Below are 21618 nucleotides of genomic sequence, written 5' to 3' on the forward strand. Positions count from 1 at the left end.
ATATAAGAAAAATAATGAGGGAATTTGGGCAAACTTTATTGGGTTGGGGACAATGGGGCAAAAAAGGTAAAATAAAATATACACAAAACCCTAAAACACAGAAAAAGACTTTTTTTTGTTTTAGTTTTTTCACAGAAAAAAAGACGCTGACACAAATCACTACACACACGAAACCCTAAGGCCCCTTTCACACAGGCGAGTTTTCCCCGCGGGTGCAATGAGTGAGGTGAACGCATTGCACCCGCACTGAATCAGGACCTATTCATTTCTATGGGGCTGTGCACATGAGCTGTGATTTTCACGCATCACTTGTGCGTTGTGTGAAAATCGCAGCATGTTCTATTTTGTGCGTTTTTCACGCAACGCAGGCCCCATAGAAGTGAATGGGGCTGCGTGAAAATCGCAAGCATCCGCCAGGAAGTGCGGATGCGGTGCGATTTTCACGCATGGTTGCAAGGAGACGATCGGGATGGAGACCCGATCATTATTATTTTCCCTTATAACATGGTTATAAGGGAAAATAATAGCATTCTAAATACAGAATGCATAGTAAAATAGCGCTGGAGGGGTTAAAAAAAAATAAAAAATATTTAACTCACCTTAATCCACTTGCTCGCGCAGCCAGCATCTCCTTCTGTCTGCACCCGCACCTTTTCCCGAAACGCCCGGGTGAAAGAGGCCTAAGGGTACTTTCACACTTGCGGCAGAGGATTCTGGCAGGAAGATCCGGCAATTTGGACGCAGACGGATGCATTTGTGAGACGGATCCGGATGCGAATCCGTCTCACAAATGCATTGCAATACCATATTCGTCTTTCCGGTTGTCATCTGGAAAAAAGGATCCAGTATTTATTTTTTTCTCATTTTTAAAGGTCTGCGCATGCGCAGATCGCAAATCCGGATCCGTTTTGCCGGAACACTTGGGGCCGGATCTGGCATTAATGCATTTCAAGTGTTCAGTATTTTTGGCTGGAGAGAAAACTGCAGCATGCTGTGGTATTTTCTCCGGCCAAAAAACGTAAGAGGGACTGAACTGATGCATCCTGAACGGAATGCTCTCTATTCAGAATGCATTAGGATAAAACTGATCAGTTTTTTCCCGGTATTAAACCCCTAGGACGGAACTCAATACCGGAAAACACTAATGTGAAAGTACCCTAAAACGCTAACTATAAAACACAGAAAAAGACTTCTTTTTTTTTCACAGACAAAAGACTCTGACACTAATCACTACCTACACGAAACCCTAAAACACTAACCCTAAAACACAGAAAAATACTTTTTGGGGGAGGGGGGGTTTCACAGAAAAAAGACGCTGACACAAATCACTACACAACGAAACCCTAAAACACTAACTCTAAAACTCAGAAAAATACATTTTTTGTTTTTTTTTTGGTTTGTTTTTTCACAAAGGACACTGACACTAATCACTACCCATACGAAACCCTAAAACACAGAAACAAGCTTTTTTTTTTTTTTTTCCCACAGACAAAACAGACAGCAAAAGCCTACACTATACTACACTGCTAAAAAAAATAAAGGGAACACTTAACAACACAATGTAACTCCAAGTCAATCACACTTCTGTGAAATCAAACTGTCCACTTAGGAAGCAACACTGAGTGACAATCAATTTCACATGCTGTTGTGCAAATGGGATAGACAACAGGTGGAAATTATAGGCAATTAGCAAGACACCCCCAATAAAGGAGTGGTTCTGCAGGTGGTGACCACAGACCACTTCTCAGTTCCTATGCTTCCTGGCTGATGTTTTGGTCACTTTTGAATGCTGGTGGTGCTTTCACTCTAGTGGTAGCATGAGACGGAGTCTACAACCCACACAAGTGGCTCAGGTAGTGCAGCTGATCCAGGATGGCACATCAATGCGAGCTGTGGCAAGAAGGTTTGCTGTGTCTGTCAGCGTAGTGTCCAGAGCATGGAGGCGCTACCAGGAGACAGGCCAGTACATCAGGAGACGTGGAGGAGGCCATAGGAGGGCAACAACCCAGCAGCAGGACCGCTACCTCCGCCTTTGTGCAAGGAGGAACAGGAGGAGCACTGCCAGAGCCCTGCAAAATGACCTCCAGCAGGCCACAAATGTGCATGTGTCTGCTCAAACGGTCAGAAACAGACTCCATGAGGGTGATATGAAGGCCCGACGTCCACAGGTGGGGGTTGTGCTTACAGCCCAACACCGTGCAGGACGTTTGGCATGTGCCAGAGAACACCAAGATTGGCAAATTCGCCACTGGCGCCCTGTGCTCTTCACAGATGAAAGCAGGTTCACACTGAGCACATGTGACAGACGTGACAGAGTCTGGAGACGCCGTGGAGAACATTCTGCTGCCTGCAACATCCTCCAGCATGACCGGTTTGGCATTGGGTCAGTAATGGTGTGTTGTGGCATTTCTTTGGAGGGCCGCACAGCCCTCCATGTGCTCGCCAGAGGTAGCCTGACTGCCATTAGGTACCGAGATGAGATCCTCAGACCCCTTGTGAGACCATATGCTGGTGCGGTTGGCCCTGGGTTCCTCCTAATGCAAGAAAATGCTAGACCTCATGTGGCTGAAGTGTGTCAGAAGTTCCTGCAAGACGAAGGCATTGATGCTATGGACTGGCCCGCCCGTTCCCCAGACCTGAATCCAATTGAGCACATCTGGGACATCATGTCTCGCTCTATCCACCAACGTCACGTTGCACCACAGACTGTCCAGGAGTTGGCAGATGCTTTAGTCCAGGTCTGTGAGGAGATCCCTCAGGAGACCGTCCGCCACCTCATCAGGAGCATGCACAGGCGTTGTAGGGAGGTCATACAGGCAAGTGGAGGCCACACACACTACTGAGCCTCATTTTGACTTGTTTTAAGGACATTACATCAAAGTTGGATCAGCCTGTAGTGTGTTTTTCCACTTTAATTTTGAGTGTGACTCCAAATCCAGACCTCCATGGGTTGAAAAATTTGATTTCCATTTTTAATTTTTGTGTGATTTTGTTGTCAGCACATTCAACTATGTAAAGAACAAAGTATTTCAGAAGAATATTTAATTAATTCAGATCTAGGATGTGTTATTTTTGTGTTCCCTTTATTTTTTTGAGCAGTGTAATATCACTATCTAACCTACACTACACCCTACACTAGACCCTATCAGCTACACTATATCACTATCTAACCTACAATGACTATCTATTACTAACTATCTGGATTATATATATATATATATATATATATATATATATATATAAAATAAAGAAAGTCCGCAGCACTCCTTCAAGTAAAAAAATGTGCAATTTATTCACACATGTCAAAAAAGACAACGTTTCGGTCCTCTCACAGAACCTTTTTCAAGTCAAGTGAACATAAAAGTGCATAGTGCAAGAATAAATACATCTTTACATCATGACCCGTTAATTCATTGGCCAATAGAGTAACAGTGCACTCCCATTCATGGGTGGGCTACAATTCATATAATTAACTCCACATGTTAACATACGCACCAACAAAAGTCAGGGCATATCGGTGATACCTTTAATAGTGATCAATCATCATTAGTGTATACAAGTGCATATAATAAAGTGAACAGTGCAGTTAAAATGACCATGACTGTAATACCTTGCCGGGAGCTTGACAGAGAAAAAATGTGTGGGGAGAAGGCGTCTTTACTTGTATTGGAGCGCGCCACTCATCCGCGTCTACTGCTCCTTAGTGCGCATGTATCTAACCCACTTCCCTTATGACGCAGTATATAACAATCATGCGCCGCCTCTAGGCTGGAAACCAACGTGGTGACGCCCGATCGATCACGTCAGCGTCCACCGCACACACAAAGTATGCGTCAGCCCGCTGACTCCTCGTCCGCGCCCCACCACGAGTCCATATCCGCCATATTAGTTTCGGGCACTTGTTTGGGCAATATTATTATGCCTCCATATCTCCCCGTGTTTTGTCATTCCTATTTAATACCCGGCACAGGCAAGAGTCTAGGTAATAATTCAAACATTCCATGCATACAAATGTGTCATGTATTTAGCATAGATATATCGTTGTAGCTTCCTTTCGATTCACCATATACAGAATGCAGACAACATCAGACTACAAGTCCTATAGACTGGATATTAGCTAACCATTCCTCCTGTCACCCTAAATTCGACATTTAACCCTTTGGGTTTAAGAGTATCCAGCCGAAAAATCCACCTTAGCTCAGTTTTCTTTAGTTTATTTAATCGATCCCCTCCTCTATCTAATGGCTTAACATGATCTATAATCATGAATTTTAAATCACTTTCCTTAGGCCCCTTTCACACGGGCGTTGCGGGAAAATGTGCGGGTGCGTTGCGGGAACACCCGCGATTTTTCCGCGCGAGTGCAAAACATTGTAATGCGTTTTGCACTCGCGTGAGAAAAATCGCGCGTGTTTGGTACCCAAACCCGAACTTCTTCACAGAAGTTCGGGCTTGGGAACGGTGTTCTGTAAATAGTATTATTTTCCCTTATAACATGGTTATAAGGGAAAATATTAGCATTCTGAATACAGAATGCATAGTAAAACAGGGCTGGAGGGGTAAAAAAAAAGGACCTGGGATGACGTCACTCTGGTCATCACATGGTACGTCACATGATCTTTTACCATGGTGAATCACTTGCTTGCGGATGCTTGCGATTTTCACGCAACCCCATTCATTTCTATGGGGCCTGCGTTACGTGAAAAACGCACAAAGAGGAGCATGCTGCGATTTTCACGCAACGCAAAAGTGATGCGTGAAAATCACCGCTCGTGTGCACAGCCCCATAGAAATGAATGGGTCAGTATTCAGTGCGGGTGCAATGCGTTCACCTCCCGCATCGCATCCGTGCGGAATACTCGCTCGTGTGAAAGGGGCCTTATGGTTATTTTCAGCAAAATGTTTCGATACGGGCAGATCCCTTCTTTTATTCCTGATAGATTGTCTATGGTTGTTCAACCTAGTTTTTAGATCACATGTGGTTTCGCCAACATATAACTTTTTGCAAGGGCACCACAATACATATATCACCCATGACGAGTCACAGGTGAGATAATGCCTTATGTCAAAGGTCTCGCCCGTGTCTGGATGTGCGAACACCGATCCCTTGGCCATCTGTTTACAGTTCACACATCCCAGACACGGGAAAGAACCTGTGCGCCTTGTTTTAACCACTTAAGGACCACAGGTTTATACCCCCCTAAAGACCAGGCCCTTTTTTACAAATCGGCACTACACTACTTTCACCGTTTATTGCTCGGTCATGCAACTTACCACCCAAATGAATTTTACCTCCTTTTCTTCTCACTAATAGAGCTTTCATTTGGTGGTATTTCATTGCTGCTGACATTTTTACTTTTTTTGTTATTAATCGAAATTTAACGATTTTTTTGCAAAAAAATGACATTTTTCACTTTCAGTTGTAAAATTTTGCAAAAAAAACGAGATCCATATAGAAATTTTGCTCTAAATTTATAGTTCTACATGTCTTTGATAAAAAAAAAATGTTTGGGTAAAAAAAAAATGGTTTGGGTAAAAGTTATAGCGTTTACAAACTATGGTACAAAAATGTGAATTTCCGCTTTTTGAAGCAGCTCTGACTTTCTGAGCACCTGTCATGTTTCCTGAGGTTCTACAATGCCCAGACAGTACAAACACCCCACAAATGACCCCATTTCGGAAAGTACACACCCTAAGGTATTCGCTGATGGGCATAGTGAGTTCATAGAACTTTTTATTTTTTGTCACAAGTTAGCGGAAAATGATGATTTTTTTTTATTTTATTTTTTTTCCTACAAAGTCTCATATTCCACTAACTTGTGACAAAAAATAAAAACTTCTATGAACTCACTATGCCCATCACGAAATACCTTGGGGTCTCTTCTTTCCAAAATGGGGTCACTTGTGGGGTAGTTATACTGCCCTGGCATTCTAGGGGCCCAAATGTGTGGTAAGGAGTTTGAAATCAAATTCTGTAAAAAATGACCTGTGAAATCCGAAAGGTGCTCTTTGGAATATGGGCCCCTTTGCCCACCTAGGCTGCAAAAAAGTGTCACACATCTGGTATCTCTGTATTCAGGAGAAGTTGAGGAATGTGTTTTGGGGTGTCTTTTTACATATACCCATGCTGGGTGAGATAAATATCTTGGTCAAATGCCAACTTTGTATAAAAAAATGGGAAAAGTTGTCTTTTGCCAAGATATTTCTCTCACCCAGCATGGGTATATGTAAAATGACACCCCAAAACACATTCCCCACCTTCTCCTGAGTACGGGGATACCAGATGTGTGACACTTTTTTGCAGCCTAGGTGGGCAAAGGGGCCCATATTCCAAAGAGCACCTTTCGGATTTCACTCGTCATTTTTTACAGAATTTGATTTCAAACTCCTTACCACACATTTGGGCCCCTAGAATGCCAGGGCAGTATAACTACCCCACAAGTGACCCCATTTTGGAAAGAAGAGACCCCAAGGTATTCGCTGATGGGCATAGTGAGTTCATGGAAGTTTTTATTTTTTGTCACAAGTTAGTGGAATATGAGACTTTGTATGAAAAAAAAAAAAAAAAAAAAAAAATCTGCATTTTCCACTAACTTGTGACAAAAAATAAAAGATTCTAGGAACTTGCCATGCCCCTCACGGAATACCTTGGGGTGTCTTCTTTCCAAAATGGGGTCACTTGTGGGGTAGTTATACTGCCCTGGCATTTTCCAGGGGCCCTAATGTGTGGTAAGTAGGTAAATGACCTGTGAAATCCTAAAGGTGCTCTTTGGAATATGGGCCCCTTTGCCCACCTAGGCTGCAAAAAAGTGTCACACATGTGGTATCGCCGTATTCAGGAGAAGTTGGGGAATGTGTTTTGGGGTGTCATTTTACATATACCCTTGCTGGGTGAGAGAAATATCTTGGCAAAAGACAACTTTTCCCATTTTTTTATACAAAGTTGGCATTTGACCAAGATATTTCTCTCACCCAGCATGGGTATATGTAAAACGACACCCCAAAACACATTCCCCAACTTCTCCTGAGTACGGCGATACCAGATGTGTGACACTTTATTGCAGCCTAGATGCGCAAAGGTGCCCAAATTCCTTTTAGGAGGGCATTTTTAGACATTTGGATACCAGACTTCTTCTCACGCTTTGGGGCCCCTAGAATGCCAGGGCAGTATAAATACCCCACATGTGACCCCATTTTGGAAAGAAGACACCCCAAGGTATTCAATGAGGGGCATGGCGAGTTCATAGAAATTTTTTTTTTTTGGCACAAGTTAGCGGAAATTGATATTTTTAATTTTTTTCTCACAAAGTCTCCCGTTCCGCTAACTTGGGACAAAAATTTCAATCTTTCATGGACTCAATATGCCCCTCACGGAATACCTGGGGGTGTCTTCTTTCCGAAATGGGGTCACATGTGGGGTATTTATACTGCCCTGGCATTCTAGGGGCCCTAAAGCGTGAGAAGAAGTCTGGAATATAAATGTCTAAAAATTTTTACGCATTTGGTTTCCGTGAGGGGTATGGTGAGTTCATGTGAGATTTTATTTTTTGACACAAGTTAGTGGAATATGAGACTTTGTAAGAAAAAAAAATAATAATTCCGCTAACTTGGGCCAAAAAAATGTCTGAATGGAGCCTTACAGAGGGGTGATCAATGACAGGGGGGTGATCAATGACAGGGGGGTGATCAATGACAGGGGGAGTGATCAATGACAGGGGGGTGATCAATGACAGGGGGGTGATCAGGGAGTCTATATGGGGTGATAACCACAGTCATTGATCACGCCCCTGTAAGGCTTCATTCAGACGTCCGTATGCGTTTTGCGGATCCGATCCATCTATCAGTGCATCCGTAAAAATCATGCGGACATCTGAATGGAGCTTTACAGGGGGGTAATCAATGACAGGGGGGTGATCAGGGAGTCTATATGGGGTGATCACCACAGTCATTGATCATGCCCCTGTAAGGCTTCATTCAGACGTCCGGATGCGTTTTGCGGATCCGATCCATCTATCAGTGGATCCGTAAAAATCATGCGGACGTCTGAATGGAGCTTTACAGGGGGGTAATCAATGACAGGAGGGTAATCAATGACAGGGGGGTGATCAGGGAGTCTATATGGGGTGATAACCACAGTCATTGATCACGCCCGTGTAAGGCTTCATTCAGACGTCCGTATGCGTTTTGCGGATCCGATCCATCTATCAGTGCATCCGTAAAAATCATGCGGACATCTGAATGGAGCTTGACAGGGGGGTGATCAGGGAGTCTATATGGGGTGATCACCACAGTCATTGATCATGCCCCTGTAAGGCTTCATTCAGACGTCCGGATGCGTTTTGCGGATCCGATCCATCTATCAGTGGATCCGTAAAAATCATGCGGACGTCTGAATGGAGCTTTACAGGGGGGTAATCAATGACAGGAGGGTAATCAATGACAGGGGGGTGATCAGGGAGTCTATATGGGGTGATCACCACAGTCATTGATCACGCCCCTGTAAGGCTTCATTCAGACGTCCGGATGCGTTTTGCGGATCCGATCCATCTATCAGTGCATCCGTAAAAATCATGCGGACATCTGAATGGAGCTTTACAGGGGGGTAATCAATGACAGGGGGGTGATCACCACAGTCATTGATCATGCCCCTGTAAGGCTTCATTCAGACGTCCGGATGCGTTTTGCGGATCCGATCCATCTATCAGTGCATCCGTAAAAATCATGCGGACATCTGAATGGAGCTTTACAGGGGGGTAATCAATGACAGGGGGGTGATCACCACAGTCATTGATCATGCCCCTGTAAGGCTTCATTCAGACGTCCGTATGCGTTTTGCGGATCCGATCCATCTATCAGTGCATCCGTAAAAATCATGCGGACATCTGAATGGAGCTTTACAGGGGGGTGATCAATGACAGGGGTGTGATCAATGACAGGGGTGTAATCAATGACAGGGGGGTGATCAGGGAGTCTATATGGGGTGATCACCACAATCATTGATCATGCCCCTGTAAGGCTTCATTCAGACGTCCGGATGCGTTTTGCGGATCCGATCCATCTATCAGTGGATCCGTAAAAATCATGCGGACGTCTGAATGGAGCTTTACAGGGGGGTGATCAATGACAGGGGGGTGATCAGGGAGTCTATATGGGGTGATCAGGGATGATCAGGGGCTAATAAGGGGTTAATAAGTGACGGGGGGGGGTGTAGTGTACTGTAGTGGTGCTTGGTGCTACTTTACTGAGCTACCTGTGTCCTCTGGTGGTCGATCCAAACAAAGGGAACCACCAGAGGACCAGGTAGCAGGTATATTAGACGCTGTTATCAAAACAGCGTCTAATATACCTGTTAGGGGTTAAAAAAAACACATCTCCAGCCTGCCAGCGAACGATCGCCGCTGGCAGGCTGGAGATCAACTCTCTTACCTTCCGTTCCTGTGAGCGCGCGCGCCTGTGTGCGCGCGTTCACAGGAAATCTCGGCTCACGCGAGATGACGCCTATTGGCGTTAGCGTAGCCTGGGGGAGCCGCCGCAATGACGCCTTTCGGCGTTACAGTTGCGGGAAGTGGTTAAGAAACGTCTGTCTCAATTGTCCCTTGTCTGGTACTCTGGAGTGTACCACCTTATCCCTGATATTCCCTGCTCTTTTATATGCCATCATGGGCAGATTTTTAAAGGCAGCAATATTGGGATGTCCACTACTCAATAGCCCCCAGTGTCGCCTCACTATCTTTTCAATATCTGGACTCAACTCATTGTATGATGATACAAACGGCAATCTATCACTGGTCTGTCTTTGTTTGGGGGTTAACAACTCCTTTCTAGGGGTCTTTCTGGCTCTATCAGCATGTTTTTTTACTAGCCTTCTAGGATACCCCCTGTCTAAAAAGGATTGTGGTCCTGGCTACGGTGGGAGCAGAGTGGACGAACTGAGTTGGGGAGGGGTGACTGATTGTCAACTATCAATGGCTGAGGTGTGCCGGAAGCCATGGCCGTGTGCGAGCTAAATGAGGGGGAAGCCTGATGGTGAGAGAGGTGAAGAAAGGGGAAGGGTGGGAGGGGTAGAGCGCGGCGTCCATGATGGGAGAGCGAGGCGGCGCTATATAGGTCTCCTTCGCCCCTCCCACAAACACAGGCTGATCTTCAGCCTTGCTACTTGTGGTCCTGGCTACGGTGGGAGCAGAGTGGACGAACTGAGTTGGGGAGGGGTGACTGATTGTCAACTATCAATGGCTGAGGTGTGCCGGAAGCCATGGCCGTGTGCGAGCTAAATGAGGGGCAAAAATCAATCGGGTAGGAAAGATTAATGCGGAACTCGTAAAGCTAAGCTGGTGAAGGCTCCGGCAACCTCAACCTGCGGGTTCGGAACGTAGTGCGTGAAACGGGAAGATTGCCATCTGCCCATTTTCTGGATGACGTGCGCTGGGACCCCATGACTTGACGCTGCGGATGCCGCCCCTATGCGGAATGAATGTCCCGAAATGGCCTTGGCATCGAACCCTAGTCCGAAGCTAAGATTCTGATGTGGTGAACGAACTGTGACGCCGTGAGATGTTTGGAGTTGAAAGGGAAAAGAGGGCTGCCCGGCGCGGGATCTTTTGCAGTGGCGAATAGCTTTTGAACACGGCAACCGGGCACCAGTCATTGAAGGTCTGGTAGTAGCGAATTTTGACTGGCGGTCCCACTTGAGAAGTTTTGGTGAAGTGGAGTGATAGGGTGCAATGCGTCTGCTGCCAGGCTAGTTGATCTAAAGTGGGGCCTGCGTGTCCTGGAGAGCTGCTGAATTCCCCGGGCCGTAAGAACCCGTAAAGACACTATGCTTTTATATGGCCCGAAAGGATCATTGTCTAGGGAGGTGGAAAAGGCCCTGAACATTGCCCCGGTGACTGGTTTCCTGCGGGACTCTGGCTTGCTGCTGTTCTTTTGAATCTGGCATTACCTGATGAGCTGACCTAGATTACCTGGACTTGGCGTACGAAACCGTGGAACAGGAACGACCTGGATGGAAAGGGACCTGAGACTGGTACCTGGATGAAATCACCTAAGCGAAATTTGAACAAAATAGACCTCTGGGATGACCCTGGAAAAACATGGGATGAGGCTTGAGAGATGCTGGAGATAAAGTAGAACCTGACGTGGATCAGGGAGCGGGAGCGCGCGTTGTCAATTAACTTAACCGTGCCTGATACATGCGAGGCCAGAGAGCGAAACGAAAGACCTGATCCGTGTCAGGTGGTCGAGCTCGTGAACTAGCTGTGTGGCTAGTGGCAAGTGCCCCTGAGGCGCACCAGGGTCCAACCGGGCTGAAACGGCCTGATGCGTGTCAGACGACTGACGTACCTGCTGCGTGGCAGGACCGTGGAGAAGCACATGATGCGAGTCAGGAATATGAAATATGACATGAAAGAAAACCCTGTCCCTGATGCGTGTCAGGGCGGTAAATGAACCTCATGCGTGTCAGGAAAATAAAACATGAACTGCTGCGTGGCAGATATAAAGCGAATGAACCTGATGCGTGTCAGGAAAATAAAACACGAACTGCTGCGTGGCAGACCAAATATCGAATGAACCTGATGCGTGTCAGGAAAATAGAACATGAACTGCTGCGTGGCAGATATAAAGCGAATGAACCTGATGCGTGTCAGGAAAATAAAACACGAACTGCTGCGTGGCAGACCAAATATCGAATGAACCTGATGCGTGTCAGGAAAATAGAACATGAACTGCTGCGTGGCAGATATAAAGCGAATGAACCTGATGCATGTCAGGAAAATAAAACACGAACTGCTGCGTGGCAGACAAAAGATCGAATGAACCTGATGCGTGTCAGGAAAAATAAAATGACATGAATCTGCTGCGTGGCAGACAAATGACCGGATAAGATCGATGCGTCTCTGGAAAATAAAATCACATGAATCCGCCGCGCGGCAGACAAACGACAGAACAAACCCAAGCGTCTCAGTAAATTAATGACGTGAATCTGCCGCGCGGCGGACAGACGACCGGACCCATCTTTTTTTTTTTTTTTTTTTGAACGGAAGTGACCTGGATGAAAAAGGGGGGCCTAGGATTGGTACCTTGAGGACTTCGCCTAGCGAATTTTTGAACCTAGACGAACCTCCGGGGTGACCCTAAAAACATGGGGTGAGGTTTGAGAGATGCAGAAGAAAGGTAGAACCTGACATGAATCAAGGAGCGGAAGCTGAGGGTCAAGCTTGACCGTGCCCGATACATGTGAGGCGCCCTTGAATGACCTGATGCCTTGCGGGCGGCCGGAACCCGTGAACTAGCTGCGTGGCTAGAGGCGAAGCCCCTGAGGCGCATCAGGGTCCGACCAGGTTAGAACGGGCCGAGTAGGGCGGCCGATGCACCTGCTGCGTGGCAGGACCACGACAGCACCTGATGCGTGTCAGGAAGTGCAAACGAGACGTGAGAACCAGACCCTGATGCGTGACAGGGCGGTGGATGAACCTGATGCGTGTCAGGAAAACTAACATGGACTGCTGCGTGGCAGACCAAAACTGAGAACCTGATGCGTGTCAGGGAAAGAAACGAGACCGGAAAGGGCATCTGCTGCGTGGCAGACGATTACGTGGATGAAACATTAAATGAGATAGAAAATTGACATGAATCTGCTGCGTGGCAGACAATTGCGTGAATGAACCTAAAGCAAGAAATTAAATTGACATGAATCTGCTGCGTGGCAGACAATAGCGTGCATGAACCTAAAGCAAGACAGAAAATTGACATGAATCTGCTGCGTGGCAGACAATAGCGTGCATGAAAACCTGAAAGCGAAACCGGAAAATTGACATGAATCTGCTGCGTGTCAGACAATTGCGTGAATGAACCTAAAGTAAGACAGAAAATTGACATGAATCTGCTGCGTGGCAGACAATAGCGTGCATGAACCTAAAGCAAGACATAAAATTGACATGAATCTGCTGCGTGGCAGACAATAGCGTGCATGAAAACCTGAAAGCGAAACCGGAAAATTGACATGAATCTGCTGCGTGGCAGACAATAGCGTGCATGAACCTAAAGCAAGACAAAAAATTGACATGAATCTGCTGCGTGGCAGACAATAGCGTAAATGAATCCAAGGAAAAGATAACTTTTTGACATGAATCTGCTGCGTGGCAGGCAATAGCGTGGATGAACCTAAGGAAAAATTGACATGAATCTGCTGCGTGGCAGACAATAGCGTAAATGAATCTAAGGAAAAGACAAAATTGACATGAATCTGCTGCGTGGCAGACAATAGCGTGAATGAATCTAAGGAAAAGACAAAATTGACATGAATCTGCTGCGTGGCAGAAAATAGCGTGAATGACACAGACCAAATTGACATGAATCTGCTGCGTGGCAGACAATAGCGTGAATGAATCTAAGGAAAAGACAAAATTGACATGAATCTGCTGCGTGGCAGAAAATAGCGTGAATGACACAGACCAAATTGACATGAATCTGCTGCGTGGCGGACAATAGCGTGGATGAACCTGAGGAAAAATTGAAATGAAACTGCTGCGTGGCAGACAATAGCGTGAATTAATCTAAGGAAAAGACAAATTGACATGAATCTGCTGCGTGGCAGACAATAACGTGGATGAATCTAAGGAAAAGACAAAATTTGACATGAATCTGCTGCGTGGCAGAAAATAGCGTGAATGAAACAGACAAAATTGACATGAAGCTGCTGCGTGGCAGACAATAGCGTGGCGGACAATTTGACCTGAATCTGCCGTGTGGCAGACACTGACGTTTTAGTAGAGATCTTAAGAATGGTGGAGAACTGCATAATTGACGAGCTACCATGGAAATATGAACAATTAGCAAAGCTTGATAGCAGCAGAGGATAAGAGAAGTTGCAGGACAATGCTATATGATCTATGTACAGATAAGCAGATACATGCTGGTGAAGATCGCTGCGATCGTACCATTATAATGTAATGATATAGCAGAGCTGAGTTTGACTTTTGGAAGGAAGCATGAGAGCTGGACTGCCTGCTATGTGTGGTCCTATACAGGACGGCATTCATTACTGTGGTGCAGCACCAAAGAGAGTTCTTCAGGAACCTATCTCCACTTACAGATGAGGGAATTGATTCTAAACTAATTGGATTTGGGAGGTGGGGCCAGCAGGCAGACGTGTGGAAGCGTCGGCGTTGCCTGGAGACCAGTGCGGGGGGTGAGGCCAGCAGGCAGACATGTGGAAGCGTCGGTGTTGCCTGGAGACCAGTGCGGGAGGTGGGGCCAGCAGGCAGACAAGTGAAATCGTTTGAAGAGCGCGGCGCCGAGGCTCCCAGGAAAGGGAGCAGCTCAAGGCGCCGCTTCGCTTACCAGGGGAGCGCGGTTCGGGAAGGTTGAGAACTTCCGACCGGAGGCAGGAACGAGCAGGAACGAGCACAAGCAGGAACAGGAACGAGCAGCAGCGGTAAGCGGCAGCGTCGGCACTGAAACCGGAAGTGCAGAGACGTCACGGTAGAGCGCGGCGTCCATGATGGGAGAGCGAGGCGGCGCTATATAGGTCTCCTTCGCCCCTCCCACAAACACAGGCTGATCTTCAGCCTTGCTACTTGTTCCATGTTTTTCATTGCTGAATTCATATTCTCATCTTTGTCAACTATTCTCCGTACTCGAAGCATTTGGCTGAACGGCAGAGAATCCACCATCCTTCTTGGATGCCCGCTCGTAAAATGCAATAATGTATTCTTATCTGTGGATTTGATGTTCAAATCCATATGAACCTGTTAAATGTCGAATTTAGGGTGACAGGAGGAATGGTTAGCTAATATCCAGTCTATAGGACTTGTAGTCTGATGTTGTCTGCATTCTGTATATGGTGAATCGAAAGGAAGCTACAACGATATATCTATGCTAAATACATGACACATTTGTATGCATGGAATGTTTGAATTATTACCTAGACTCTTGCCTGTGCCGGGTATTAAATAGGAATGACAAAACACGGGGAGATATGGAGGCATAATAATATTGCCCAAACAAGTGCCCGAAACTAATATGGCGGATATGGACTCGTGGTGGGGCGCGGACGAGGAGTCAGCGGGCTGACGCATACTTTGTGTGTGCGGTGGACGCTGACGTGATCGATCGGGCGTCACCACGTTGGTTTCCAGCCTAGAGGCGGCGCATGATTGTTATATACTGCGTCATAAGGGAAGTGGGTTAGATACATGCGCACTAAGGAGCAGTAGACGCGGATGAGTGGCGCGCTCCAATACAAGTAAAGACGCCTTCTCCCCACACATTTTTTCTCTGTCAAGCTCCCGGCAAGGTATTACAGTCATGGTCATTTTAACTGCACTGTTCACTTTATTATATGCACTTGTATACACTAATGATGATTGATCACTATTAAAGGTATCACCGATATGCCCTGACTTTTGTTGGTGCGTATGTTAACATGTGGAGTTAATTATATGAATTGTAGCCCACCCATGAATGGGAGTGCACTGTTACTCTATTGGCCAATGAATTAACGGGTCATGATGTAAAGATGTATTTATTCTTGCACTATGCACTTTTATGTTCACTTGACTTGAAAAAGGTTCTGTGAGAGGACCGAAACGTTGTCTTTTTTGACATGTGTGAATAAATTGCACATTTTTTTACTTGAAGGAGTGCTGCGGACTTTCTTTATTATTGATCCCGTCCTGCATCGAGGGACTACCGCGGGCACCCATATAAGGAGTGCTGCCTGACCTTTTATATGGATATATATATATATATATATACACTGCTCAAAAAAATAAAGGGAACACTTAAACAACACAATGTAACTCCAAGTCAATCACACTTCTGTGAAATCAAACTGTCCACTTAGGAAGCAACACTGAGTGACAATCAATTTCACATGCTGTTGTGCAAATGGGATAGACAACAGGTGGAAATTATAGGCAATTAGCAAGACACCCCCAATAAAGGAGTGGTTCTGCAGGTGGTGACCACAGACCACTTCTCAGTTCCTATGCTTCCTAGCTGATGTTTTGGTCACTTTTGAATGCTGGCGGTGCTTTCACTCTAGTGGTAGCATGAGACGGAGTCTACAACCCACACAAGTGGCTCAGGTAGTGCAGCTTATCCAGGATGGCACATCAATGCGAGCTGTGGCAAGAAGGTTTGCTGTGTCTGTCAGCGTAGTGTCCAGAGCATGGAGGCGCTACCAGGAGACAGGCCAGTACATCAGGAGACGTGGAGGAGGCCGTAGGAGGGCAACAACCCCGCAGCAGGACCGCTACCTCTGCCTTTGTGCAAGGAGGAACAGGAGGAGCACTGCCAGAGCCCTGCAAAATGACCTCCAGCAGGCCACAAATGTGCATGTGTCTGCTCAAACGGCCAGAAACAGACTCCATGAGGGTGATATGAGGGCCCGACGTCGACAGGTGGGGGTTGTGCTTACAGCCCAACACCGTGCAGGACGTTTGGCATTTCCCAGAGAACACCAAGATTGGCAAATTCGCCACTGGCGCCCTGTGCTCTTCACAGATGAAAGCAGGTTCACACTGAGCACATGTGACAGACGTGACAGAGTCTGGAGACGCCGTGGAGAACGTTCTGCTGCCTGCAACATCCTCCAGCATGACCGGTTTGGCATTGGGTCAGTAATGGTGTGGGGTGGCATTTCTTTGGAGGGCCACACAGCCCTCCATGTGCTCGCCAGAGGTAGCCTGACTGCCATTAGGTACCGAGATGAGATCCTCAGACCCCTTGTGAGACCATATGCTGGTGCGGTTGGCCCTGGGTTCCTCCTAATGCAAGACAATGCTAGACCTCATGTGGCTGGAGTGTGTCAGCAGTTCCTGCAAGACGAAGGCATTGATGCTATGGACTGGCCCGCCCGTTCCCCAGACCTGAATCCAATTGAGCACATCTGGGACATCATGTCTCGCTCTATCCACCAACGTCACATTGCACCACAAACTGTCCAGGAGTTGGCAGATGCTTTAGTCCAGGTCTGGGAGGAGATCCCTCAGGAGACCGTCCGCCACCTCATCAGGAGCCTGCACTGGCATTGTAGGGAGGTCATACAGGCAAGTGGAGGCCACACACACTACTGAGCCTCATTTTGACTTGTTTTAAGGACATTACATCAAAGTTGGATCAGCCTGTAGTGTGTTTTTCCACTTTAATTTTAAGTGTGACTCCAAATCCAGACCTCCATGGGTTGAAAAATTTGATTTCCATTTTTTTTATTTTTGTGTGATTTTGTTGTCAGCACATTCAACTATGTAAAGAACAAAGTATTTCAGAAGAATATTTAATTAATTCAGATCTAGGATGTGTTATTTTTGTGTTCCCTTTATTTTTTTGAGCAGTGTATATATATATGAGCTAACTACAGTATATAATGTCCCTAACACCCTGCACTGGACCCTGTCAGCTACACTATTCACTCACTAACCTACACTATCTAACACTATCTGGATCAGGGGCGTAGCTATAGGGGGTGCAGAGGTAGCAGTCGCTACCGGGCCCAGGAGCCTGAGGGGCCCAAAGACCCTTGTGCCACATAAAAAGACACCAGTATTATAGAAAGTGCATGCTGGTCAAGTTACACCTCTGGCTGGAGGGAAGGGGTTAGGTCAAGACAGGGGCGTACACAGAAATCATTGGGCCCCATAGCAAGAATTTAGATTGGGCCCCCATGCCCGTTCCTAGTCCCTCCCACTATGCGCCCTGGCTCCTCTCACTACCCTCCCTAACTTCTCCCCTGCCCCATCTCGTGCAGCAGTACTCACGCTGGAACCCAACAGACCCATTATAGTGACATGTGTCATGCAGGACAGCTGGGAGACACTGACATTACTTGCTATGTATCCTGCATAACACATGTGCAGAGACATGAGTCTCTGGGAAAGCTGGGTGAACCCCCTCCCCCCTGCCTTTCCATGTTCTTATTATCTGCATTTATGCCTTGCAGGATAGCAGGAAATCTGAGTGACATTACATGATGTAACAGCACCCAGCTTTTCTACTGTCCTGCATGGCACATGTGGAGAGACATGAGAAAGCTGAGTAACACAACTCCCACCTACCCTCATATCTCTTCATGCCTCTGCACTTGTGCCATGCAGGACATCAGGAAAGCTGAGTCACATTACATAATAGCACCCAGCTTTCCTCCTGTTCTGAATGGCATATGTGCGGAGGAATAGTCTGGGAAAGCTGAGTGAACCCCCCCCTTCCTCCACACACATACACCTCTGCACTGTTCTCACCTACAAGTGTTCACTTACTTCATTACTGGTGGGGTTGTGGCAATCCAGAGGAATCAGGCTGGAGGCGGAGCTAACAGGCGGGAGGCGGAGCTAGAAGGCGGGGCTAGGAGGTGGGGCTAGCAGACGGGAGACAGTTAGGAAGATAGACAGGGGCGGGGACTCTCCTTCACTGCGGGCCCCCCTTCCTCACGGGCCCCATAGCAGCTGCGTGGTCTGCCTATATGGTAGGTACGCCACTGGGTCAAGAATTTGGCATGAGAGGGGCTGCCATCTCAATTTTTCCCTCAGGCAGGACGAAGGCTATGTGCTTCCTTGCCCCTGGCCACAAAGCACTGAGGTGAGGGGGGCCCAAGCTGAACTCTTATACCAGGGCCCATGAGCCTTTAGCTACGCCCCTGATCTGGATTATATATATATATGAGGTAACTATATAATGTCCCTAACACCCTGCACTGGACCCTATCAGCTACACTATTCAATCACTAACCTACACTATCTAACACTATCTGGATTATATATATGAGGTATCAGAAGTCACAAGAATTCAGCACAACGATCGCACTGCTCTCTCTCTCTCACAACTGCATGAAACAGCACAAAATGGCTGCTGGGGAGGTTCTTATATAGTAAGGGGTAGGCAACTTTCCTATTGGTTGCTAGGGATGTTGCTAAGCTCAGACAAAGACATTGCAGCCTTCTCATTGGCCCAGAAGCAAGAAGCAGGAGGGATCATGTGTACTGTGGAAAAGATAAAGAATACGAATATATAGCGCTATATTCTAAATATTCGTGAATTCTTGAAGTACCGAAAATTCGCTATTCAAATATTCGCGCTCAACACTATTGATAAGCAGATGGGTGTGTAATAACTATTAGACAGATGGAAATAGATAAATAGATAGATAGATGGACATGAGATAGATAGATAGATAGATACAATAGATAGATAGATAGATAGATAGATGGACATGAGATAGATAGATAGATATAATAGATAGAAGGATAGATAGATAGAAGGATAAATAGATAGAAGGATAGATAGATAGATAGATAGATAGATAGATAGATAGATAGATAGATAGATAGATAGATAGATAGAAGGATAGATAGATATAATAGATAGATGATAGATAGATAGATAGATAGATAGATAGATAGATAGATAGATAGATAGAAGGATAGATAGATAGATGGACATGAGATAGATAGATAGATATAATAGATAGAAGGATAGATAGATAGAAGGATAAATAGATAGAAGGATAGATAGATAGATAGATAGATAGATAGATAGATAGATAGATAGATAGATAGATAGATAGATAGAAGGATAGATAGATATAATAGATAGATGATAGATAGATAGATAGATAGATAGATAGATAGATAGATAGATAGAAGGATAGATAGATAGATAGAAGGATAGATAGATAGATAGATAGAAGGATAGATAGATAGATAGATAGAAGGATAGATAGATAGATAGATAGAAGGATAGATAGAAGGATAGATATAGAGATGTTTGATAGATAGAAGGTTGATGATAAATAGATGTATATGAGAGACAGTGATACATATCAGATATTAGACAGATAGAAATGGGCATTAGATAGTTAGATCCTATGTATATACTTCAATCTTCAATCTATCGCTCTCTTACCTGCACCACCTCCTGGTTGATATTTTTGGGGTCCCTCTGCACCAGGTCGATCTCCTTGGTCAGGTTGTCTGGGACAGTTCTGTTCTCTTTCGGTGGCTCCGGCTGCTGGATTTGGGCCATGTTCTGTTACTTGGTCTGTTCTCCCAACTTCTCCCTCTGTCAGTGTCCTGCAGCTTCTGCTTGTAAGGCAGGGGCTCTGACCAGAGTGCTGGTGATATACAGAGGACCCGCCTTGTCCTTACCCATATACCACTGGAGGAACATCCCAACTCCAGGGTCTGTTACTCGACTGGGTGTGACTCAAGGATCATTTTATATTATTATATTTTCATTGCCCTGTTGGACTGCATTTACATTTAGTAGCTGTTGGCTCCATCCCCAATGCTTTACACTGCAGCTCTGCTTCTGTAGATTGGCTGCTGTGTATAAGCACAGTTCTACTGCCACATTATTCTTCCCAGTTCCTATGATTAGCTGAGAGGGGGAGCAATTTTCACTAATTTACTGATTTCATGGGGCAATCACACCCATGGACATAACTCATAGATCTCACTTCCTTAAAGGGGTTGCCAAGAACTAGAAAAAAAAGGGTCTTCTTTTTTTTCTCTCTCACAGAAAACAGTACCATTTATGTCCACAGGCTATTGTTTTTTCATTGAATGGAGCTGAGCTGCAATACCAGACGCAGCCTATGGACAAGAGTGGCGCTGTTTCAGGGAAATTTATTTATTTTTTCCAATCCTTAACAATCCCTTTAAATTTACCCCTTTAAATAGTACTTGCTGTGAAAGCCAATGCATAACATAATTGTATATATAACACCGAGGTCACATATACTGGTCGCTCAGTAACACTGGCACTAACAGATTTATATTTTTAGACTGGGAGAAAAGCTACACAAGCGCGACAATTGATGCTGAGGTTAAAGGAGAAGCCATGACCCCCGCGTGCCTTGCCACCATGATAGCGATACTGTACTTGATGTAGAACATACGCTTTGCATTGAGATGTAAATGTACATATGCATATCAATATAATAGGAAATTACTTGAATAGCAATGCCCTAATATAATATGAGACTTCAAAGCAGGTTCAGAGTAAACCCATGGAAAGTGGCACCGCCATTATTAACGACATTAGGTCTGGTCACGGCGCTGTGCCCTCTCCATTGCATGTCAGGCTTCGGTTTAGCAGTGCCGGCTTTATTTAGCCCTGTTCTTCCCACATGAAATGTGACCCCTGTCCCTCTCCTCTGCCTCCCGAGAAGTGGTTTGAATTCTTCGCTTGCATGCGACATTACTGACTTGGGATCGGTCTGTAGTTGTGGAATTAGCAGCAGAAGTAACTCACAAATGAGTTTTCTGACGATCTTCTCCGGGACTGAAAAATGAGGCGAATAGTTGGGTTCTTCCCCAAAACCCCCCTTTCCATGGCTAGTCAACACCACCCACTCTTGCCATAGAACTACTCCGTAGTTATGCTCCCTTAGTGCCCACACACGGTGCAATGCCCCCATAATTCCCCCACACAGTAGAATGCCCTGATAGTGCCCCCCACAGTTACACCCCTTTAGTCACCCCCCCCCCCCCAAAGGTAGTTATACAAGTGAAGGCCCCCAGTGGTGTAAATAAAATAAATATCAGTAATATTAACCTAGCCCCATTCTCCCAATGAACGGAGCACATCCTGCTCTCCCCAGAAGGCGCCATGCAGTAAGCA

At 45.9% G+C, this 21618-nt stretch overlaps 1 protein-coding gene across 1 annotated transcript in view; it reads right to left on the reverse strand.

The window, feature by feature from the left end:
- LOC120977905 (caveolin-3-like) overlaps positions 1–20104 on the reverse strand; it is a 44457-nt gene extending 24353 nt beyond the window's left edge. The window contains exon 1 of the mRNA XM_040406065.1: positions 19900–20104. Within this exon, the coding sequence (XP_040261999.1) occupies positions 19900–20019 (120 nt within the window). The 5' untranslated portion in view covers positions 20020–20104. The remainder of the gene's footprint in view (positions 1–19899) is intronic.
- Positions 20105–21618: the final 1514 nt, after the last annotated feature.

The sequence above is a fragment of the Bufo bufo genome, chromosome 8 (genome assembly GCF_905171765.1).
Source record: "Bufo bufo chromosome 8, aBufBuf1.1, whole genome shotgun sequence".
Taxonomy (NCBI): Eukaryota; Metazoa; Chordata; class Amphibia; order Anura; family Bufonidae; genus Bufo; species Bufo bufo.